The following is a 26,218-nucleotide window of genomic DNA, read 5'->3' as shown; positions in this document are numbered from 1 at the left end:
TGTATTTTTTCCTTTAGGAAACAATGAGGTAAAAATGTGCAATTAAATCACTTGATGTCTTATAATTCCCACAATCCATGGAAGAAAACAATTAGCTGTTGCATCATCCATTTGCAATATAGCACATTTTCCTTTTCATTTGCATGTATTCAAAAATATTATTCTAACTTCTTAATATACACAATGAACTTTGAACAACACAAGTTTGAATTGCACACAGCCACTTAAGTGCTGTTGTTTTTCCATAAACACAATACAGCACTGCAAATGATTTTTTTATCTTCCTTATGATTTGCTTAATAACATTTTCTTTTCCTTAGCTTCCTTTATTAAAAAATGTACTATATAATACATGTTACATGCAAAATATGTGTTAATCAACTATTTATGTTATCAGTAAGGCCTCTGGTCAACTTAGGTTATTAGTAGTTAAGTTTATGAAGAATCAAAAGTTATATGTGGATTTTCAATTGCATGGGGGGTTGGTGTTTCTAACCTCCATGCTGTTCAATGGTCAATTATATCTAAAATATCCAAGAAAGAATACTCATAAAATATTGCAGAAGGTCTTCTGATTATATCAAAATCAGGTTCAGAAACCTAGTCAAACTAGAACTCTGGAAAAGGAATAAGAGAATTAGGTTGTCCCAATTCAACACAAATTATTTTGCCTCAGCAGGTTACTCAGAATTTCAGTTTCTGCCTCTATAAAATAAAGATAAAAGCTTCGAGGTCTCACAAGATTATGGTAAATATTGACTCAATTAAAAAATCATAAAGTTCTATGAAAATATAAGATATTAAACTGTGCTATATTTCTTGCTAAAAAGATTCAATAAACTAAAAGTGACAACAACAAAAAAAAAATAAAAAATAAAAGTGACAACAGAGTGACAGATAATGAGATATAGATTATAAGTAGAATTTGGAACATAAGAGTTTTCAACATGTCAGTTCTTTCTCATTCATGGTCACAAATTAAAATGATCCTTTCAATATTGTAGGTACATAATTATTGCTGGGAAAATATAACTATCTTACAAACTAGAGTAATCTATAATTGTACTTAGTGGGTAAGTACAATTAGGTTGATCATCATTTGAAGTATTTCCGTTATGTACCTCATCCTGTAAAGACATAGAATTTGATGATCTTGATGAGTTTTAGTGTCATAAAATATTTTAAATTTTAAATCCTTTTTATGACACAAAAATATAGACTAAATAATAGTTTCAATTTTTAAAAAAGATTTTATTTATTTGTTCACCAGGGACACAGAGAGAGAGGCAGAGACAGGCAGAGGGAGATGTAGGCTCCTCGTAGGGAGCCCAATGTGGGACTTGATCTGGGACTCCAGGACCATGCCCTGAGCCAAAGGCAGATACTCAACCACTGAGCCACCTATGTGTCCCTAAATAATAGTTACTAATGATCCTCCAGCCCACTTCTATTACCAAACCATGGTTTTGATCTTTCATGTTACATTAAATTTCCAATCATATCTAAAATTATGTTAAAATATTTTTTTACAATTATTACAGATATTTTTCCTCAGGGATGCTAACCAATATAATGGAAATGGTCTTCCATGAAAATTATATAAAAATAGAGATAATTTTTTAGTAGTAGTATTTTTGAAATATTCTTTGACAAATGAAAAAATATATATATTGAGCAAAGCTGAGTCAAAAAAATTCTAACTGGAACTAAGCTGATAGCACGACATGTTTTTTGACTAGGATAGACAATATAACATAAAGGAAGGGGCCAAATTTAATGGACATAATGGAGGAAGAATAGTAAGAAAATGCCAGCAAAAAATTATTGTTCTATACCTTTGTGTTATAGACAAAACACTTGAAAAGTCATCAAAAATTTTAGTAGAGACTCAATGTAAGAAAATCTAATATTGCAAAGTCACAACTGCTAAAATAATAAACTTTAAAAATAAACACCCATATCCTTCTAATTACTTATTATTTATTTAGTGCTAGGTATGACATGCATAAGAAAAAATATCATGGTACTTACCTCAAAGGCAAATATATGCACAAAAAATTGCAATGAACCATCCCCCATTAGTTTGTATTTATTATGCAAATATATATCTAATTCTTGTTTTATGCCAGGCAATTCACTCTAATGGAACTCACTCGTGAGCCACATAGGCCCTGAATTCAGAGAAGTAGGTCTACATAGTTTTCTACGAAGTATCTATTAAGGGCTGGTATTTGTATATATATCGTATTTCTAAATCTTCAGGTTAAAACTATCTTCACAATGTGGCTCAATGTAAAAACATGTTTTACTGAAAAGAGGCCAATCACAGAGATATGTTATATTTTTCACTGACTTAGCTTATTTGTAAGATGAATATTTGCCACAGCTACCTTATAGGATTCTTATATGAATAAGGGATGAATCATTTTCATTCAGCAGATAGAGTGTTTTCTAAAGTACCTATATATTACTGTTTTGAACTTATATGTGATTATAAAGGTGGCTTTGAATCATAATTCTATCCTGAGGAAGTTATTTAATGCTGATATATCTCACTATCTTCACCTGAAACACATGGATAATTTTACAAGGTAGTTGGCATAATTAAGTGAAAGAGCATAAACACTTGGGATTTGATGTATGCATGTGCTCAGCAAATGTTAGTAGTTTCCACTGATGCTATTTTTTTTTTTGCTATTTTGTTATTATAGTTACTACTGATATTAGATCAGCTTTTACAGCAAAGTTTTCTAAACTTTATCTTTTTAAAAATTAAAAAAAAAGATTTATTTAATTGAGAGAGAGAGAGAGAGAGAGAGCAGGAGGAGGGGTAGAGGGAGACAATCCCAAGCAGACTCTGCACTGAGCACAGAGCCCAATGTGGGGCTCAATCTCATGACCCTGAGAGCATGACCTGGGCTGGCACGAAGAGTTGGACACTTAGCCAAAGGAGTCATCTGGGCACCCCTAAATTTAATTTTGAAAATATATCATAGCAGTTCTTCTCTTCCATTGCATTTAGCCTTTAAATATTTCAATTATTTTTTTGTGTATTATAAGCCACAAAAAAAATTATTTTAAAAGGATGGGTTAAAACAACTAGAAACAAAAATTCTAATATTTACTTTTTTTCATCTCAATGTATCCTCATCCACCACTTTTTAAAATCACAACCACAAGCTTAAAGGAATATTCAAAAATCTAAACCAGTGCCCTGGGAAAAAAACAGGTTGAGAGCCTTGAAACTTGGATTCTTGTCCTTTCGGTCATGAAATAGTCAAATCATTTATGTTCTCTGGATGTCATTTTCTTTTCTGCCCAATGAGATAGAAATAGGAAATCTCTAATATCTATTCTATTCCATTATCTGAAAAAAAATAACAGAATTGGCCAATACAATATTATAATGTTAGAGAGTTCTAAGGATAGCTCCCATAAATAATTAAAATTTTAATAAAAAGAGTATACCAGAAATACTTCTTCATCTTGCCCTAGTTACTAGCACAATAAGGTAACTGAAATAATGGAGGAAAAGACAAGGGAGGAGTCTTAAAGAAAATCAGCTTTCCAGAGAACAAACTGATGGTTGCCAGAAGGAAGGGACAAAGTAGGTAAAGGGGAGTAGAAGAAAGAGACTCCCAGGTATGGAATGAAGTCACAAGGATAAAAGGCACAACAGCATAGAGAATATAGTGAATGATATTGTAATAGTGTTGTATGGTGACAACGGGTAGCTACACTTGGGGTGAACATGGCATACGTGTTGAATTACTATGTCATATACTGACACTACTGTAACATTGTTTGTTGACTATATTCAAATAAAAAAATAAATAAAATAAAATAGCCAATCCTAAAAAAAATTATTTTCCATACATGTGGAATATGTTTACAGACTGGCAGAGGATGGCAGAGATGGATTCCCCAAACATCCATTTCTAGAAATCAAAATCCCTAATCTTCACCTTGGACATAAGCTGGTCCACTGTGGCCTAAAATTTAAAAAGTTAAGACACATTAGGTTCACTTTTGAAAAATAACTTGGTGAACATCAACAAAGAAAAGGTAGAGTAGCACTAGTGATTCTTATAAAACTTTGCAGAGGTATATACTAAAATAAAACAAGTCATGGACAGTTTTGGTAGATATTGGTAAATAATGATGGGTTTTAAAAACAAAAGAAATTCCAGAGGTAAAATACTTTGCCTGTTTTTAGTTATAGTTCAGGAAATACAGCCATAGCTCAATAAGGTTGGAGTTGGGGGAAGAATACAGTTTAGTCATTAATATATCATCTAGGTCAAGTTATAACACAAAACCTTCAGAACTGCTAGTTTTTATATAGTCCATAATTCATTGTTGATTATTTCTCTCTTCTTTGAGAGAGAAAAAAGACAGAGGGAAGATCCTTAAAAACAATTACTATATGATAAAAATTCTAGGAGAAACTTATAAATAACCAATGCCAAATATTGAATAAAGAATCAATGACGCATGGTGTGGTATGAGTCTTTAGACAATATCTTTGTATCTGCAAATGTGTTTATAATTATGTCAAAAGATAAATTTTATGGATTCTGGGTAAATGTGTTAATAATTCTCATAAATAAGTAAGGGTCAATGGAACCTTCCTGGTTAGCTTCTGAAATTAGCACATGCAACAAAAGTTGTCCCAAGCTAAAATTACCCTAGGATATCCCTTAAATAACGCCTTTAGTGTACTACACATGGTTTTGTGTATGCAAACCCTTTATGGTAATTCTTTTACATATTCATGTTGGAGAACTATTGTGCAAGACTGAAGAAATTAACAAAGGGACGTCTCTAGGTAGTTGTCTGATAATTTAAACCAATCTTGCCTTTTGATTAAATGGCAAAACTTAGTGGGAAAAGAAAGAGAAAAAAGGGGATGATGAGATCTAAATTGTTCCTGGTTATTTGTAAGGTTACTTCTTTTAATTTTTGATGTTGAGCTTCTATTACTCTAGTATTGGTTAAATAGATGTCTTTGCTTTTGATCAAACAAGACAGCAGAGTGTATCTGAGAGCTCCAAATTCCAAAAGCAGCTTAAATGTACATATGACGTCACCCCCCACTTTACATTAACATATAGGAGAATATTTGGTTTGTGTTTTTTGGCACACAAATTTTGCTTTAAAATATGTTTTAACTGCCCTAAGTAGTTAAACCTCAGTAAACCTCTGCATACACTGCTATTTCTAACTCTGTCTTTGACAGCAATGATCCTATCACAGCTGCACAGACCATGCTTTTACTTCAAACTTTCAAGTGAATAAACGTAATATAAATGCTGTCACAACAAATGCAGTGTACTGAGACTTTCTGTTATGTCAACTATATTTAGATTTCAATACTAGCATTTTTCTTGACCTAATTATGACTCCCTGTAATAACCTGGTTTACCACAGAGCATTTAGTACAGGGATTCCCCTTGTTGTGAAGCAGAAGTTACACAGAGAAAGTTTACAAAATCTTGGGATGTGATGACTGTGGTGACCTTGAAAATTTCGCTGAGATGAATACTGGCTAAACTGCATTGTAATTGGCTGAGTTTTTCTATGCTCTTATCAGAAGAAAGTACACATGCCTAGAAATGTTGTTTTCCTTTCTTTTGCTTTTTTTCTTTTCCCCTCTCTCTCTCTCTCTTTTATTTTTTACTTTTTTCCTTTGTCTTGGTGAAGTGAGTTACAAGCTCCCATAAGACCTGAAGACTCAACACAGCTTGGGTTGAGGACTGGATTTCTCCCACATGAGTTTGGTGGCCGGGTCAGTCAGAATGATATTAGTATATTTAATTTTCAAAACACACACAGTGGAACAGATGTGTATTATAGGAACTGAAAAATGAAGTTCAGAAGTGAGGGGGTCTGGGTAATGTTCTGGTACAATATGGCTAGAGATCACTGTATGAAACTAATTCCTGCTGATAATTATAAGTTGTCTCTGTGAAAACTAGTTTATAGTATTTGTGTATAGCACTATGGAGAGTATCAAAGCTACCGAGATTTGAAACAGTGCAGCAGGAGCTCCAGAACTTTATGTAAATTAACCCCATAGCATGGAACACATTAACTTGAGGGTTTCAGGAATTTGGACCTCAGAATGCATAGGATGTGGGTTTAATTGAAATGCGGTATTATGACAATCAGTTTTTCTCTGGAGACAGAATTTTTTAAGGTGCATGCAAATGCATAATTGAGCATTGACATATTACATCATAGTGATACGTTTTAAACAACCCATATCTGCTTCATAGTATTTATTTCACTGAAATACCACTGGATATTTAAAGATTTCTCCTTTAGAGTTCAGCCATCTGAATAAATGAACAGTATACTGAGGTGAGCCAGTCAACTCTCAGATGGGGCCAGGCCTCAAATGCTCACACATACACAAAGCACTTCTTCTGGAAAAAATGTTTCTGGGTTTTCAACATAAATCAGGGTCAACACATAATACAATCATACTCTAGTACATTTAAAAGCTGGAAAACAGTCTAACTAGGACGGTGATGCTTCCAGCAAACCCTCAGGCCAAATAGCAATCAGAAAGAGAATTTATGGCTTTGTGATCAAACCTCATCTCTGTTCAATTCCATGAAGGGATTGCCTGCTCTCCTGAGGAAATTTTAAATGGGGGTTAGAAAACTATACTTTCTCGATGATGACTTACAGGATTTCTTTTTTCTTTTTCTTTCTTCTTTTCCTTTTCTTTTCAACTGTAGCCACAAAGGGATATGCTTGTGAGTAATACTAAATTCCAGAAGTCTTGATATTCACAGCATAACAATTAAATTATACATTTATGATAAAATAATAAGCCAATTCTTTTGGGTGAAATTCTATATACATCACTTATAAACAGTAGCAATAATAATATTAAACAATAATAATAAATTTTCTTAATGGTAAAAAATGTCTATTACAGTTTAAAAAAAGTTTGTCAAATTTCATACTGAATTCAGAATATGCCACACAAAATCAAATATATTATTGTTTAGATCATTTTTATATAAAATATAAAGTATAAAACTAAGAATTGCTTATTGTGCAGCAGATTTGGAAATGCCAGGATCAAGAGATCAATACATATCCACAGGGCATACACTATATTCCTAGATATGTACTAGAACAAAAAGTGATAAAAATAATATAAAATAATAATTTATATAGAAGAGAGAATATATTCTGTAAACGGTTGGGGCTTTCTGCAAAATGACATATTACATACAGAACACTCTTCAAGAAATAAATGAAGGGGGCACTTGACGGGATGAGCACTGGGTGTTATTCCGTAAGTTGGCAAATTGAACACCAATAAAAAATAAATTTATTATAAAATAAATAAATAAATAATTTTTAAGAGAAAAATAAATAAAATTGCTTTTTGTGTGACAAAAAAAAAAGAGAAATAAATGGAATGCTGGATAAATACATCCTTTAGAAATCTAAGATGTAGCTTATTTCAAAAGAAAGAAAGGGAATACTAGAAACTAGGAGAAAAGAATAGAAGAAGGAGGAGGTTCAATGCTTCAATTGAGCCATGAATAATGGCCTTGACTCTATGAGAGCTGTGTGACCTGGAAAAAGATGATTTTCTCTCAATCCATGAAAAGGTACTAGAAAAATAAACAGTGGCCCAGAGAAGTGGCAAGGAAGCTTTTAATCATCCTCTGCTAGAGATAGGAGAAAAAAGAAAGTGCTCTGTGAGAACCTGAAAAGCTAAAACTGTTCTACAAGTGAGTGTGGTTCAGACACCCAAAGCAGAAAAATTAACATAACTGAGTAACATGAAATTGCTGGGGCCCACAAATAAAGACACGCTGAATACCATAGAGATGCTTTCTTAAGCCAAAGTACCTGAGAAGCCCAGGGATATAACAATCCCTACTGAGAAAGAGCTCATGATAAAAGTTTAAATGTACACACATACACACATACATTTTTTAAAAATCCTGGGGGAGATTTTAACAAACTCAGCAAATGGATAATCTATACCAAAAATATAAGAAGTAATGGAGGAATTGAAAAGATAGTGTAAAGTAAGAATTTTTTAAAAAGATTTTATTTATTTATTCATGAGAGACACAGAGAGGGAGGCAGAAACATTGATGCAAAACTTGATTCCAGGACCCTGGGATCACGACCTGAGCCAAAGGCAGATGCTCAACCACTGAGCCACCCAGGTTACCTGTAAAGTAAGAATTAAAAAAAAAATTAAAATTAAATAAAAAAAATAATAATAATAGAAATAATGAGGGACAGGGACAGCAAAGGACTGGAAAAAAAACATCAGAAAATCCAAAATAATAATTAACAATAATAATTGTTGAAATTAAAAAAAATCTGGTGAACTGGTTAAAAAATGATTATGTAGAGAAGAAGATATAATTAGGAAGCTAGAAGATGAAAATGGCATAGAGGGAGTTATGGAAACAAAATATGAAAAAGAGTTGGTGACATGAAAATCTAATATATCTGATTGGAGTTAAGAAAGAGGGAATAAAAGGAATGGTTGAGAGGTGACACTAGAAGCTATAATGGATGTTAATATTGCAGAAGTGAAGGGAAAAGAAGACATGTATCCCTCAATTGAAAAACCACGATGAAGCCCAAGAAAGGTAAAAAGAAACAAAGAAATAAACTGCATGTATTTTAGTGAAACTATAAAAGACTAGGGACAAAGACATAAATCTTAATGGAAACCAGAAACAAAAGATATATTAGGTTAAGAGGAAAATATAAATATATCAGACTTTTGGCCAAACAGTAAAGAAATATCTTTAAATCTCAACAAATCTCTAAATATCCACTGTCAAATGATAGCCCTATGCCAGCTAACTTGTCACTTAAGATTGAAGGTGAAGTGAAATCATTTTCAGATAAAAATGTTTGGTAATCATAAACCACTGTGAAAAAAAATCACAGAAAAATTTATACTTTATACTTCAGAAAAAATGAAATTAAAGCAAGAAGGAAACATGGGAGGTAGTTTTAAAAAGGGGAAAATGATGTCTGCACAAGAAGGGTGCAGGCTTTGGGAAAGTAAGTGACTATTGACTTATTTATAATAAATTGAATAATATTAATCAATCACAAACAAGAAATTAAAAACTAGTTAGAATTGAACACTAGGGAATAATAACCTTGGAAGTAGAAGTATAAGATTTAAAGCATTACTAAATCAACTAAGAACAGTATAACATAAGACTAAGGAATAAAAGAACTGAAATATATAATACCCAAAATAGTAAAACAAATGTTTGCAAAACACACACACACACACACACACACACACATCCATGCACACCATAGTCAATGTAGTATGCAGTATAGGGGAAGAAGAGACAATGAAAGTAAACACATGATAAGTTGAAACTGACAAACTGTTAAAAATGTCAGAAATCACTAAATATTTAAATGGATTTTACTTGGCAATAAAGGAGATTCTCATACTGGATTTAAAATTTTAATCCAGGGATGCCTGGGTGGCTCAGTGGTTGAGTGCCTCCCTTTGGCCCAGGGTGTGATCCTGGAATCCCGGGATCAAGTCCCACATTGGGCTCCCTGCATGGAGCCTGCTTCTCTTTCTGCCTGTCTTTGCCTCTCTCTCTGTGTGTTTCTCATGAATAAATAAATAAAATCTTAAAAAAATTAATCCAGGTGTGTGTGGGGGGCTCAGATGGATACGTGTATAACTCCTGGTTTCAGCTCAGGTCATGATTTCAGGGTCCTGAGATCCATCCCCATGTTGGGCTCTGGGCTCCGTGGAGAGTCTGCTTGAGATTCTCTCTTGCTCTCTGCCCCTTCCCCAACTTGCATTTTCTCTCTCTCTCTCAAATAAATAAGTCTTTACAATTTTAATCCAATCATATTATGTTTATAATGTGTACATATATATTCACACATATTGATATAGAAGGATTTAAAGAAAAAAAATAGCATGCTATATATTAAGTCAATTAAGTAGAATAACCAGTGATATTTGATATAGTAGACTTCAAGGTAAAATGTTTTAAAGATAGAGCATTATTACTTAATACTACAAAATGAACAACGTGCCATAAGCATGTAACAGTGCTGAATCTGGATGTGCCAAGCAATATAATCTTAAAACACAAAAAAAAACAAAATTACCAAAAACAAACTGAGAAATGAACAAATATAGCTGGAGACTTTAATCTCTCTTGGAAAAGTACACATTATCAAGTAAAATTTTAGTAAGAAGATAGAAGATGTAAACATGAAAATGACGTATATATATACATATATGATATCTCATTTTATATCAAATAAAAAGTAAATGATATACAGACCACAGTATCTGACCGAAAAGTAATTAAGATAGAATAAATCAATATACTAAAAATCAAATATTTGGGATCTAAATAACACACTGATAAATAATCTGTTAGTGGATATAATTTATAAGGGGGATTATTATATATAACTAAATGACAATAAAAATACTGTATGTCAGATTTGTGGGATGCATTTAAAATCATAAAAAGAAATTAATAGATAAATCAATAAGAAAAAAGGAAAAATATATAAATATTGATATAGTCAACCAATTAAAAACTATAAGGTAGATAAAAAGTGGATAAAAATTTAATTAAAAATGAATTAAAGGGATCCCTGGGTGGCGCAGCGGTTTGGCGCCTGCCTTTGACCCAGGGCGCGATCCTGGGGACCCGGGATCGAATCCCACGTCGGGCTCCCGGTGCATGGAGCCTGCTTCTCCCTCTGCCTGTCTCTGCTTCTCTCTCTCTCTCTCTCTGTGACTATCATAAATAAATAAAAATTTTAAAAAAAGAAACTTTAAAAAATGAATTAAAATTTTATATTCCAATGTGGATAAATCTAAAAAACAAAATTGAGCAATATTATAATAGTATGGCATTATTTATGTATTATTTTTAAAAGTAGCAAAAACTGACATATTGTTTGAAATTACAAGTAAATGGAAATATATTACATCATGCAGAAGAATGATAAACACTAATACTACATTGACTATTGTGTGTGTGTGTCTTACAAATTTCTGTTTTACTATTTTGGAAGTTTCACATTTCAATTCTTTAAAAAAAGAAAAAAAAACTTGGGTCACCTGTGTGGCTCAGTTGGTTAAGTGTCTTCTTTCGACTCAGGTCATGATCTCAGGGTCCTGGGATCAAGCACTGTATCTGGCTCTCTGCTCAGAGGAGAACGTGCTTCTGCTTCTCCCTCTCCCTCTGCCTGCCACACTGACTACTCTCTCTCTCTCTCTCTATCTCTCTCTCTCCTTCTCTCTGTCAAATAAATAAATATAATCTTAAAAAAAAAAAGAATTGTTAAAAAGCAAAACAAAACAAACAACCCTGAGATCATGACTTGAACCAAAATCAAGAGTCGGATGCTTACCTGACCGAGCCACCCAGGCACCTCTATTTTAGTTAGTAGTTAGTCTGTATAGCAATTAGACAGAAAGGGAGAAGAGATAAGAGGAGTGTGTTTTAAATGTTCAGATACAAATATATTTCTTTCAAAAACCTGAACAAAATATACTCAGTAGCCAAAGGAATCTTGAGAAGGAAGAACAAAGCTGGAGGCATCACACTTTCTGATTTTAAACTATTTACCAAGCTTTCTGATTTTAAATTATTTACCAAGCATCAAACCAGTATGGTATTAGCATAAAAACAGACACAAGAGATCAATAAAACAGAAAAGTCCATTAATGAATCCATGTCTACATTGTTAGTTAATTTATGACAAAGGAGCCAAGAATACATTTGGAGAAAGGATAGTCTCTTCAATAAATGATGCTGGGAAAACTAAGTGGTCATATGTAAAAGAATGAAACTCGATTTGTATCTTATACTATACACAAAAATCAACTCAAAATAGATTAAAGGCACAAACTTAAGAGCTAAATCCATAAAGTTCTGAAAAAATAGGAGGCAAGACCCCTGCCATTGGCCTTGGCAAGGGTTTTTTAATTAGACAACAAAAGCAAAAATAAATAATATCCATAATACAACTCATTTGACTCAGTAGCAAAACAAAAACAGAAACTAAAACAAAAAAACACAAAAACAAAAATGAAAATAAAGCCAATGAAAAACGGTCAAAGAATCTCAGTGGGCATTTTTCAAAGACAAAAATGCCCAACAGATACATGAAAAGGAAGTCAACATCACTAATCATAGGGAATGCAAATCAAAACCATAATGAGATATAACCTTACAACTGTTAGGTTGCCTATTATCAAAAAGACAAGATAAAAATAGAGCAACCTTATGACCCAGCAATTGCACTACTGGATATTTATCCAACATAGTGATTCAAAGGGGCACATACACCCAAATGTTTATAGCAGCAATATCCACTAATAGCCAAACTATGGAAAGAGCCCAGATGTCCACTGACAGATAAATGGATAAAAAAGATGTGATATATATTCCATTTCTCTACTCCACCACCAAAAAGAATGAAATCTTGCCATTTGCAATGACATGGATGGAACTAGAGGGTATTATGCTAAGTGAAATAAGTCAGTCAGAGAAAGATAAATATCATATGATTTAACACATATGTGGAATTTTAAGAAACAAAACAGGTGAACATAGGGGAAGGGAAAATAAAATGAGATGAAAATTGAAAGGGAGACAAACCATAAGAGATGCTAAACTCTAGGAAACAAACTGAAGGTTGCTGGAGGGGAGGGGAATGGGGGGAAGGGATAATTGGGTGATAGGCATTAAGGAGGACACTTGATGTAATGAGCACTGGGTGTCATATGAAACTGATGTATCACTAAATTCTACCTCTGAAACTAATAAAAAACTAAGCAAAAGGCAAGAGATAACAAATGCTGACAAGGATATGTAGGAAAGGGAAACTTGTGTACTGTTTGTGGGAATGTAAACTATGATAGCCACTACAGCAAAAGGCATGGAGGTTTCCCAAGAAATTAAAAATTAAAAGTGGATCATATGATCCAGCAATCCTATTTCTGGATGTATATCCAAATGAAATGAAATAATTATCTCTAAGAAATGTAAGTACTAAAAAAAAAAAAGAAATGTAAGTACTTTTCTATTCATTGCAGCATTATTCATAATGGTCAAAGTATGAAAATAACCTATGTTTGATGACAGATGAATGAATAAAGAAAATGTGGTATATCTATACAGTGGAGTATTATTCAGCCTTAAAAAAGAAAAAAATCTTGTCATTTTAAAAAAACATGGACAAAGTTGGAAGGCATTATGATAAGTGAAATCAGCCAGACAGAGAAAGACAAATATTGCACGGTTCCACTTACAGTCAGGATCTTAAAAAACAAAAGTCAAATGTATAGAAAGAGAGAGTAGAAAAAGTCAATGACTGAAGGCTGAAGGCCTGGGAAAATCAGGAGAGGTTGTTAAAAGGGTACAAACAAACAGTTATAAAATGAAAAGTTCTGAGGATCTAATGTATAACATAGCGACTATAGTTGATAACTATAGTTATAGACTATATAGCATTGTATTATATAATTGAAATATAGCTGATAACACTGTACTATATATAATTGAAGTTTGCTGACAGTAGAACTTAACTGTTCTAACAAAATAAGAAAAAGTGATGGACGTGTTAACTAACTCAATGGGGAAATCCTTTCAGGATGTACATCAAATCATCAGGTGTATACTTTATCTGGCACTTTTTGTCAATCATATCTCGATAAAGCTGAAAAGATGGATTTAAGAAACAGAAACTCTGAATAAATTTGGTTAATGTTAATTCATGGTTTTAAAAATATTTTATTCTGTGGTTTTGAAAAAGAATTGTATTATAAATTTTTTTAAATATTTTATTTATTTATTCACGAGAGTCACACAGAGAGAGATAGAGGCAGGGACACAGGTAGAGGGAGAAGCAGGCTCCATGCAGGGAGCCCGACATGGGACTTGATCCGGGGTCTCCAGGATCACACCCTGGGCTGAAGGCAGCTCTAAACTGCTGAGCCACCAGGGCTACCCTGTAAAATTTTTTTAATTAAAAAAAAAAAGAAGAGATGCAATGAGATCTTTGAAAATTCAGGAGAGCTTTGGGGTAGATAGAGGTGGTATTTCTGTCTACTTAAGCATTGAATTGGACCTGAAATGGAAAGAAGAACCAATACAACCATATAGAAGAGGTTCACAGTCAACCTTGTAGAGAGGACTGGCAGACTCATTCAGAACATACTTGAGAGTTAATGTAAAAATGAACACAAGTCTTCCTATGGGGGCTGTTCAAAGCCAAACTCAAGAATGAAGATCTCATTTGATGCTTTCGTAGAATACCACTAAAAATTTATTAATTTTGGGCAGCCCCGGTGGCGCAGCAGTGTAGTGCTGCCTGCAGCCCAGGGCGTGATCCTGGAGACCCTGGAATCGAGTCCCACGTCAGGCTCTCTGCATGGAGCCTGCTTCTCCCCCTGCCTGTGTCTCTGCGTCTCTCTCTCTCTCTCTCTCTCTGTGTGTCTCTATGAATAAATAAATAAAATCTTTAAAAATTTTTATTAATTTTAAATCAATTACCAACCAGGCCAATTCTACTCTTATGGTACTTAAATTAGAATAGGTAATACAGATTTACTGCACACACAGTTACAATATAGGGTGTGTGTGTAACAGGGCCATACAATACAATCTAGGAGTTTGAGCAACATATTTTGGAAGAATTGAGTGCCTGGAATATAGCATCTCCTCAACTGAGTAGTTATGAATGAATGACTGCATTATTGAATCAAACTGATTTTAAAACTGAGTAGATTATAAAGAAATGTTTGCTAGCTGAAAAAAGAAGGGAAAGTTTTGGGAGCAGAGATAACAATCAGTAGAGAAAAAAAAATGACTCCCTGAAAGAATTAAGAGACAATCAGAGAAATCTAACTACAAAAGCATTAAAAAAGGAGAGAGAAAGATGAGGCTTGCAAGATACAGGGTAGGCAACCGAGGGGTTTTCATCACAGAGTAATAAGAAGAGATTTGTTTGTAAGCCCCTGGCTGTGGTATACAGCATGGAGCCTGACAAACTGGACAAGACGCCTGTTAGGACACGATTCAGTAAGCTGATGATGACAGTGGCCAGAACTAGAGTATGATTGGCTATGGGGATAGAGAGAAAAAGATGGATTTAAAGGATTTTAGGGGTTTAAACCATGAGAGTGAATGAGTTCTCCAAGGAGCATATACATAAGAAAATATTTTTATGCTCTCCTGATAATCCCCTAACATATTTCCAGACAAACCAGACGGCTCATTACATGTTTCCTGAACACACCCCAGATCTTTCCTGTTGTACAACTCTTCATGCTCACTCCCTCCATCTCTCTTCTCCTCCAGACCCATTTCTTTAAATCCCATTGTCAAGATGGGCCTCAAATTACCTCTTTCATGGAATCTTCCATGATCACGGTTCTCCAAAATACAGAATTGCTACCTCCTCTAAGCCATCACTTTTTTTTTTCTTATTCCTTTTACTGCATTTACTATATATTGTCTGGCATGATGCTAATTTTGTATCTTAGGTACCAACCTAGCTGTGCTTTCCAGCCAGGGAAAATATACCAAATTCAAGCACTTGACATACTGTTTTGTGCATATCAAAATGTCTTTAGATGTAATATATTACAGTGTATTTCTACAATAATAATATGCTGCATGAATCCAGAAATACTTCATTAAATATTGTCTTGTAACTTATTTCAATAGAAAATTAACTTCTTTTTAGAAGTGTTGAAATTTTGGAGCTGATTGAAAAACCAAGTTGAAAACAGTTTATTGACTGATGATATATTATAATCATATATGGTTCTTAATATCTGTTCCTTGAAATAAATAAAATTAGCCTTATTTTTTAAGAAGTAGGTGTCCAAAGTGATATGTAGGCTTATAATGATGCGATTTTCTCTATGATGTTTTTAAGTCTTTTAAAATAATGAAAACCATAAGAGCATTCAATAGAGTTGAGAGAACAGGAAAAATAAAATTATGTTATTAAAATTTTTAATAACTTGGTTCTGTTTTATCTCTGCCCAAGATTAGAAGAAGAGAGAGGCAGAATTATTTTTTACTTGTTTGAATCAGTGTGCCTTCTTGGTCCGGGGCCAACAGAAAATGTAAAAGAATCATTTGGCCTCTATTTGGCTTCTGGATATTGAGGACATGTGTGTCGGCTCAGAGTTACAGGGTGATTTCCATGAATCTATTCCAACCCTTCTGGAAGTAACGTTCATCTGTCAATTCCTTGAGCCAGAACTCAGCTCATATAAGTCATCTATCAAAACTCCGGAATCTGGCTGATAATGCTGACTGCTGCAGAGGTGCCTTTCACGAAATAACAACTTTACCTGCATCATCATCACAGAGAGGGAGGGGGAAATGTCATGATTAAAAAAAAAAATCCTCTTTGTCTTTCTTTTTGAATTCTTTATTTCCCTTGCTGAGACCAAGGGCAATAGTGGCAACCATACATGTAATTATCTTCCTCCCACCAAAAAAATCACGCACAGTGTTTTGATTTCATAGCAGTCAACTTTGATATTTTTCTCCTTGTGAGGAGTTGGATATGCTACTTTGCCTTTGTTTGCAGCCATACTGGAACTGTAGAGTTCCTTTTAAAGGAAGAATGAACATATGGGAGGTTTGGTTTTTTTGTTTTGTTTTGTTTTGTTTTGTTTTTGTAAAACTGTTGTGTAGTTGAATGGTAAACATGATATCCATAAAATTAAATTTCAGCATCTGCTTCCTTCAAGGAATAGCCAGTTACCCTCGCTCTGGAGAGAGATTTTACACAAGGAACACAGTGTTGCCTCTTCTGCAGTATATATGAATTAACAGGTGATTGCTGAATGTATGTTGTGCAGTTTCATTAATTTCACATGCACACACATGGGCCTGTGGGTAACTCGAATATACCCAGAAATCAAGCATTGCATTTGATTCGATTGTATATTTAATGCAAATACCACTTTAAGATCTTATGGGTGCAGAGGAAGCATAATAGTTAGAATCTGATAAGCTTGCAAATTTGAAATGAATGACCAAAAGGCAACTTAAAGAAAATATGGAAATCCAGTTTGTTTCAAAACCTAGAATATATGAAGAAAATCTAATATGTCACAGTAATCGGTATCCCTAATTTGATCATCATTCCTATTCCATTTAATATGGAAACTAAGGGTTATTAGAAATGCTATTATTTGGGGAGCTTAGGTTGCTCAGTTGATTAAGTGTCTGATTCTTGGTTTCAGCTCAGGTCATGGCTCCACACTGAACACAGTCTTTTTATCTCTCTCCCTCTGCTCCTCTCCCTGCACTCTCTCTGTGTTCATAAATAAATTTTTAAAAAGGAAAAAAAAGACATGCTATGATTCAGTATATAAGATACAATTAGGAGATAAAAATTTTGATAAAATTATAGTTTCAATGATATTAGGTACTTTGAATTATCCACCAAATTTTCAAGTGGAAAGTGACTACTTTCTTTATCCTTGTAGAAAGGATAATTTTCAGAAAAAAATTGAATCTCATATAAATATAAGAATTGGACATTTTTAAGAGATTGTACTTGGTGAGGAAACCAGGCAGATATTATAAGTGGTTCAAAAATAGTATTAAAAATAGGCACATTTACAAAGCATTAAAATGAATGTGCAATAGGAGGCAAAATTTCTTTTTGTCATGTGGGTCAGGGAAGCTAGACAGAACAAAATTTACATGTCTGCAGATAAGAATTATTTTACATTGCTATCAGATATCTGTAATTTATAGAGTTGTAAAATAGCTTCCTTAGAATAGGAAATCTGAAAAGGTCTTTTCTAAGAGTCTAGACAATGTATAGTTTTTCACTGAAGCACACATTTTTTTCTATATCTTTGATTAATACCTGCCCCTATCCATTTAGAATTTATTATTGTGATGACTACATTTAACTTCAAAGGAAGAGCAGTAATGTGGCATTTGAATTACTGAGATCTGTACAATTGATTCCTGATAAAGGATAAACTGAATATGCAAGTAGGCAAAGTATTTTCATCAGTAGTTTTTTGTGAAATGTACTAAAAGTACATGTTCTCAGCAAACATAGCTGGAGAAGTCACAGCTTCAGGTTGTCAGATAGAAATTCTATTATTTGAAGTATTATTTTGATGAAGCTTTGATATATAATATTTCCTCATGTTGATGTGTGTCAGTATTATTACATGTGGGTAATAAGAATAAAACGGAGATTTAAATTCACTGGAGAAGTGAGAGAGCTGCTCTTTCTATGGAGGTTTGGTGCACTTCCCTATCAAGTCTTCCAAAGAGGTCTAGAGTAAGAACAACCTAAAGGAAAAAAAAAGATTTCGTAGATTCCCACTATTCTTTGGAACTATATACTGTGGCCCAATATTCAATCTCTAATTGTCTTATATCCCATCCTCATCATCACATGCCCCTGGAACTCTGTACCTTTGAAAATTCTCTATTGTTTGTCTGAGCACCACTTTCCTTTCCTAACACTAAGTAATTAGATAGAACTGCCCACAGGAAATATGACACAATGGTTTGGGCCATGAATAGGATCAAAGCAGTTAGCAATTTTGTCAGTATTAGTAAATGGGTCTGATTATATCTACAACATTTTAAAAAGTTATTAAAAACTTAAAAGTTATTTTTGTTTCATATTACACATCTAGTAATATTGGGAGGAATTTAAACTTTAATTTGTGTAATAAAATATGTGCATTGGTTATAGAGATATTGGAAAGAGATATTACAAAGAAAATAAAAATAAAGATCCTAATTCAGGACTAAGGGCCAAGAATTGGGGAGACACAATTAACATTTGGTATAAGTTCTTCAAATTTTTCTTTCTTTGTTTCTCTTTTTCTTTTTTTATTCAGTGCATATTAAAATCATATTAATGCTTTGATATTTTTAATTTAAATGTTCACAATGTGAACATTTTTCTATGTGATTACATATTTTTCAAAAATAACTTTCTCAAGGATTGTGTAGTGTTTCATTGCATTACTATGCATAATTTTTATCCATTTCTCTGAAATTGAACATTCCATATGCTCTTGATAATTTGCCTTTATAAATAATAAGATTATGGTAATCTTTGTACAATTCTTCAGTTAATCTTTATATTTTCTTTTTTCTCTCCCTCCTTCCCTGCCTTTGTCTCTCATCTCTCCTGTTTCTTCCCCATGATTTTCATATCATCTTCTCCTCTTAATCTTTATATTCTCTTATATGTTTTTGTGGTTGGACTTATTATATCAAAGACTACAAATATTTTAATTTTCATTACATATTGCCAAAGCCCCTTGTAAAATTGTATGAAAATGTGTAATTTTACCCAAATATAAGAGTATGTGCATTTCATTATACTCATACCAATCTTGATATTATCTGTTTTTTTAAGATATATGTTAATATGAGAGATAAAAGTCAATTTACTGATTTTTGGTTTAAACATTTTTTATAATTGCTAAGGTGATTCAGTTCCTATCAAAATTCTTACTCATACTAGCTCAGATTAAAAACCCAACATTAAAAAAAATTAATCCCGAAGGTCTTGTTTATATGAGTAAATAAATGTCTTTGCTTATGAAATATTCAAGGAAGATAAGAACAGAAACAGTAAACATTTTAAGGCACCTTCTTAATTATTTGAGTATTGGTTAAACTGATTGATCCCAATTCTTATATTTATTCTCTGAAACTTGGCTTTTTCTTGACAGGTTTTTCCATAGATCTCTTCTCACCCAGGCATCTAGTCACCTATCCCACTCTTTAACTCATGCTACATTCTCAATATTTGTCAAATGAATGAAAGAAACAAGTCAGCCTCTACTGTGATATGCCATTTCGCATGTGTGAATGTGACCAAACTTTGTCCTGGCTTTATCTGCTTTATCTGCTCTAGTCATGTTTATCCTCTGCCCTAATAAAAACCAGCTTTTCTCACATCATATTTTATTGGCTAACAACTTATCAAACCTGGGTCTGGGGGATATCCAAAAAGTAGAACTTTGGGCTCTAGGTTACCTCTTCATAACATCTGATAATGCACTCTTTACTTTAAATATCACTGGACTATGTCCATGTCTAAACTCAAGACTGACACGCCAAGGAGATGATCTGCCCCAGAAGAAGCCAGTTTGCTCTTTGATTACAGGGACGCTACATTGTTTGGCCACATCAGACATGAACTTAGAAAATTCAGTCAAGCTGTGAGATAGCAATTATCTTCTCACATCAGTACCGAGAAGAACATTTTGAGTTGATGTCCGTTGAGAAAAAGTAGAAATATATTAATCACAGCATAATTTTCTACAGGCTTTATATAAATAAATAATCCTCAGTGTTCCAGTCCATTGCTTAGCTTATTGAGCCATGTTACATCTTTAAAGAGTGGAAATATGGGGTCAGAATTTCTGTTCAGGTAGGATTGGCTCTTGAGAAAAAAAAAAAATCTTTCTGCATGGAACCTTTACTTTATTATCAGCCCAGGAGAAAATGACTCGGAGAATGTCAGCTTGCTCATTGACCCACAGCAAATCACTTTGGCACCTAAAGGCCTCTAAATTACTCTCAAATTTTAATTTCCAACTATTTTTAGGGGAAAAACACTGGACCACAATCATTGCAGATATAACTCATTATTATGGTCACTTTCAAAAGAGTTTCATATTCATGAAAAATAATCCAACAGAAAACATCATATAAAATCAATACAAAGGAAAACTAAGAAACACATCCTTTAAGTATCTCAAACAAAATTCCATCTAGCAGAGAACTTTAATTACAGTTAAGGAGGAATGTTGAATTATCACATGAGTAATTACCTGAAAAATCCAAACAAATGCAAAACCCCGGCCTTAATCTCATCTGTTTTCCTAGAACCGGGTTATCCCTGTTCTACCAGTTTCTCCCATTGTTTTGGATAAAATTTGTGTTTCTTTCCACAGGAAATTAAAGTCTATACTTTTCCAACAGGCAATAGTACAAGTCTCTACTTTGGTGGGCAAGCGATAAAATATATCTTAAATTAACAGGTAGTTTGAGGCACATGTGGCCAAAACCTGAGTTGAAGGCTTTCCAAATGTTGACAAAACATACTTCATGGAGGGCATGGAACATCCCCAAAGATCCATAGAGCTCAAGAAAAGGTAATTAAAACCAACCCTGCAAGCTATAAAGCTGGAAAGGGGCTTATGAGAGGCAGAGTTTGAGGAAAGAAAGACACATGCAAGGAGAAGCAAAGAAAGAAGTCTGAAGAAAAAAGGGTGGAGAGGTTGTGAAGGGGTCAACTCAAAGAGCTAAGAGGCACAACTAGAAAATAAAATACTAAGAGTTAGAATCACATATTGGAAATGCATGCAGGCCAGAGAAATGAAGGAGCAAGTCACTAAGACAAAAAGAGGAAGGAAGCAAAATAACTAAAGGAAAATAGTAAAAGACACCAAGAGATAGGAAAGATTACTTAAAAAACTATCTGGCATTTATTCATGTTTTACCCTAGCTATTATCTGCCAAAGCTAAAATTACACTATTCCTCTGCGATTCACCTTAATAGACTCAACCAGGTGCATTATCTGTAAGCATGCTCATTCAGGAGAAAAATTAGCCAATCATGGGTCTGGATGTGAATTTAAGGGACAAGAATAACTGAATGCTCTCCAAATGATATTTATGCAGTGGTCCAATCAAAATTGCATAAATTACTGAATTCAATTGCCAGGAAAAGGGGTTAAATTTAATACAGCTAGACAGCTGAGCAGCTGCTTTCATGATTTAAATAAAAACAAGCTGAAACCTTTGCTGTCAGCTCAGTGATATATGACTTGTAATGGGATGTTTCCAACCTTCACTTCCATATGGCCGCCTACACTTTAGGTAATGCTCCTTGCCTCTGGTGCAACCAACTTTTTAGAAAACATCTGGGTCCCATTCCTGCTCTGTTAGCTACAATGCTGCCTCCTCCAAACACAAATGATTCATTGGACAATGTCCCTTCACTTCAGGATCAAATTAGGGAGTTTCATTGATAATTTGATCATGTTTACAAGGAGAGACACTGTATGTGAAAATGGCACACATTCAATCTGCAGAATTCCTTCACACAGTGTTCAGACCAGTACAGATATTTAAGATGAAAGGTGAATTTTAGTGGTTGGAATTAGGAAAAAAGAAGAAAGAAAGAAAGAAAGAAAGAAAGAAAGAAAGAAAGAAAGAAAGAAAGAAAGAAAGAAAGAAAGAGAGAGAAAGAAAGAAGAAAGAAGAAAGAAAGGGAAAGAAGAAAAGAAAGAAAAAGAAAGAAAGAAAGAAAGAAAGAAAGAAAGAAAGAAAGAAAGAAAGAAAGAAAGAAAGAAAGAAAGAAAAAGAAAGGCTAGCCCCAACTGGATGGAATTTTTGTCTTGCTACTCCCTTACTCCTTTTTACTAGACACTTCTCTTCTTTGACACATTCTCTGCACACTTTCCGAAAAATAAAGGTAAAGGAAGATAAAAAGACAAATAGCCCTCCAAATGGTAGCTCCAGCACTGTGTGGGGAAATGGTGACAATTTTGCCAATGTCATAAAACTTTCACTCGCTGCAAGGTCAATCCAAAATTTAAGGTTAAGAATTTATTCTACTGTAACAATGCTGATGGAAAAATGAAAAATTTATTAAGTAAACTACCCATAACACAGGACTCAAACTCACGATCCTGAGGTCAAAAGTCACAAGCACTACTGTCTGAGCTGGCCAGACACCCTGAAAAATTTAATATATAAACTATTCATGATTTAAAAAAACTTAAAAAAAAATTCATGATTTAAACCAAATCATTTTGTGTGTTTTGCAAACCAAACTATGGTGCTTATGTCTTCTAATAACATATTGACTAGTGTAGAGTCCAAAATATGCTAGATGATACCCTGAAAAGGGAAGTAGAAACATTCTCTTAATACTTGATATTTTATTATGCCCCCAGCAACCAACTTGCTTGCCCTAATAAGAGTTAAATACAAACCACATTTCCCATTGTTAATTCATAAAACCCAAATTAATGTTATAATTTACACAATTTACATTAATTTCACATTTTAAAATCCTAATCAATGTACATATATTTCTCATTAGAGAAAACTGTTTACACATAGGCCCATGCAACATTTTAAACCACTCAAAATGATTATTTTTCTCATTAAAAGTTGACAAAAAAGCAGCCGGAGGAGGGAGCAAAAGAAGGAGCAGTGACAGTAGCAGCAACTTAGGAGTGTCTGGAAGCATGAGTTCCAAGAAGCCTGAGTGAAGAAAGGAGCAAAAAAGGGCATTAGGAGCTAAACGAGTGTTTTCCTTTTTCTTGCAAAGGAGTACAAACGTTCTCCTGTGTTCCCTCTTACAGTTAAAAGCTTTGGTATTCTGCAAAATTAAAGGTCCATAAAGTTCCCAATAAAGATAATTGGTAGTGGGGGTGGGAGTGGGGGGAGTCCAGTTCCTGCTTAAAAACTGATGTGCTATCTTCCAGGCTGCACCTGGCAGACCTCATACCGGTCTTGGTGTGGTTGGAGGGAGCTGCAGTCAGGGAATCAGCATTTTCACTTAGGGACATGCTCTTTCATGACCTGACAACCTTAGCCTAGGCAGCTTCATTCCTGTCACTTCAACTGGGGCCTTGAGCAGAGTCCTTCTTCAGGTGCCTCTGCTGAGACCTCCTCAAGGGGAAGAGTAAGGGAAACTTTGAAGACTCTACTCCGACTCAGTACAAAGTACTTTTCCACTCCTGAAGCCCTTCTGTCTTGCTATTTCCTCAACCCAGGGCCCATAAAACGGTGGGAGCATTTTATTTGGGGCTCCTGCGGCAGTGAGAAGTGAGTCCCACATCTGTGCTGATCCACCTGACCCTCCACCTGTTCGGGGGGGAAAAATGGAACAGGGAGAGAATTGGCGCCTTCTCTGGTGTTAGACTTTTGCTTATTCCAAGCAGTAGTAGAGGCTTAATCATTTCTGGCTTGCAGCTTTAATCAGTGACTCTGACACCTGGCAGCTCAGCTCGCTCTCTCCCAGCTCAGCTGAGCCTCAGACAATAATAATGAGCAAAACTCACTCATTTGCAATTTAAAGTAACACAAGAAGAGGCTTTTCAGAGCATCACAAAATATAAAGAATTTCTCCTTTAATTTCTCACTAATTCCTGAATATATCAGTTTGACGGTTGTAGCAGGGCAAACAGAGGTTACAGAAGGACAGGACTATGACTGTTGTAACACTGAGATGCTTGCTCAACTTTTAATGCCTTTTTTATCCTTTTCATTTCACAATCAAAATCTACATAAGACAGTTTGATGGATGCTCCTTCTATATTTATCTTTCACTACCCCAGCAATGTAAGCCAGTGTATACTCTGCTGGTCCTCCCACCCCATCTGAAGGCAAAGATCAAATTGTCATTTCTCACATGATGAGATCTCTTTGAAGTCCCATTTTGTATGTAACATAATGCAAAGTTTACATTATAGTTTATGGTGCCAGTTTGTTCTAAGGTAAAAATGTGTTAAACATCATGCTATTTGAGAAAGTCTATATCTATGTTTATACAACAACCTTGCATAAGGAATGCCCCTACTCAGCTGATACATATATTCCACTCTGCAAAGCAAAATCTAGTGGAGTCAGTCAGATCTGGGTTAGGAACTTAGATCTTTCAGGCATTACTGAATTATCTGTGGGATAATGTTACTGATCTTGCAGGGTTCTACGAGAATAGAATAGAATAATGTGATCTTCAACACCTATTTTTGTCTTTCTTCTGCACCTCTTTTCACATGTAACTGGTTTAAAAGCTGCTCAACTTTGTGGTCCAGACACAGCATGGTGTCATGGCAAAAGTAACACCATGACAATCAAAAATAATGCAAAGATAATTCATATGTTCATTGCAGACCTTACAAAAATGCCAAAGGTGGGGGTGCAGGTTATGCACAGAAAATAAAATGCCCTTAAAATCCTTTTCACCATTTCCTTCCCAAGTCATATTTGTCATGTAAGTATATCAGCTCTCAATCTTTCTCACAAAAATCTCCAAAATGATTTTTTTATTCTCATCCTCTTTTCTGCTGAATGTTTTCTTCTCTTCTCCTCAGCTTTCAATTATCTTCAATGAAAAGCATTATACCCTCTTCATTACTTATTTGCTCATTCAGCTCAACAACTGCCCAAGATTCTGGCCAACTGCTCATCACCAGGCATGAAAGGTAGAGATACTGAGTGTCCACATGTATTTTGGAGAACAGGATTTGTGAAGCTAAATGACTTGCACAAGATCACAGACTTTGTAAGTGAAAGATTTAGTATCTGCTTTTTTTCCTCCTCTTTCCTTCACTCCATCTCTTCCCACTGTCCCTGTCCCAGTGCTCTTTTTTAATAAACCATATGGCCTTAATCACATATCAATATGTCAGAATACATGAGGCATAAAAATGAGTCTTGCACCACTGCTCACTTGATAGACAAGAGGATTGTGGAAGAGCTGGGAGTGATCAATGAACATTGAAGTATTTTATGGAGAAAAGATTCTGTCTTTATAACTTGGAATGTTTAGGCTATGATTTGAAGAATGTGTGCTACATAGCAATGAAAAAAAAATCTGCCAACAAGTAGAATCTGGATCAAAGGAAGTTTTATCTAACAAAATTGCCCCAATTACAGTTCAACACTCCAGTACTTTTAAAAAATACAGTAATTACACTGATATTTAACTTTAAATGTGCAATTCCCCCCCCCCCCCCCCCCATCTCACAAAAATTCCATCTGGAATTTTTAGTAGGTAAGTAGTGTTTGCAACAGTGACTAAATTCAGGATGGAAGGAAGAATAGGGAGGTACCAAAGAGAGAACTGGACAAAGCTTTGCTTTTTAAGATTTTATTTATTTATTCATGAGAGACAGAGAGAGAGAGAGAGAGAGAGAGAGACAGGCAGAGGGAGAAGCAGGCTCCATTCAGGGAGCCCGACATGGGACTCGATCCAGGGTCTCCAGGATCACACCCTGGGCTGCAGGTGGCGCTAAACCACTGCACCACCAGGGCTGCCCTGAACAAAGCATTTTAGAGTAAAGTGAGTTCATGAAATACGGAATCATGGCATAGATATAATTTGACATCATGACTCCTATCATAAAGGTAGACTGTTGCTCTAAAGA

General features: G+C 34.4%; 1 protein-coding gene across 3 annotated transcripts in view; it reads right to left on the bottom strand.

Moving 5' to 3' along the window:
* The window catches only part of AGMO (alkylglycerol monooxygenase), a 345,425-nt gene that overhangs the window by 9,781 nt on the left and 309,426 nt on the right, over window positions 1-26,218 (bottom strand). Inside the window, exon 13 of one of the 3 annotated variants that reach the window (XM_072783952.1) lies at window positions 8,069-8,212. The exons of the other annotated variants lie outside the window; for them this stretch is intronic. Within the exon in view, the coding sequence (XP_072640053.1) occupies window positions 8,162-8,212 (51 nt within the window). The 3' untranslated portion in view covers window positions 8,069-8,161. Of the gene's footprint in view, window positions 1-8,068; window positions 8,213-26,218 lie in introns of those variants that run through there. 3 annotated transcript variants of the gene reach the window in all.

This window comes from Canis lupus, chromosome 18 (assembly GCF_048164855.1).
Source record: "Canis lupus baileyi chromosome 18, mCanLup2.hap1, whole genome shotgun sequence".
NCBI classification, from domain to species: Eukaryota; Metazoa; Chordata; class Mammalia; order Carnivora; family Canidae; genus Canis; species Canis lupus.
This window is presented reverse-complemented; position numbering and strand designations above follow the sequence as displayed.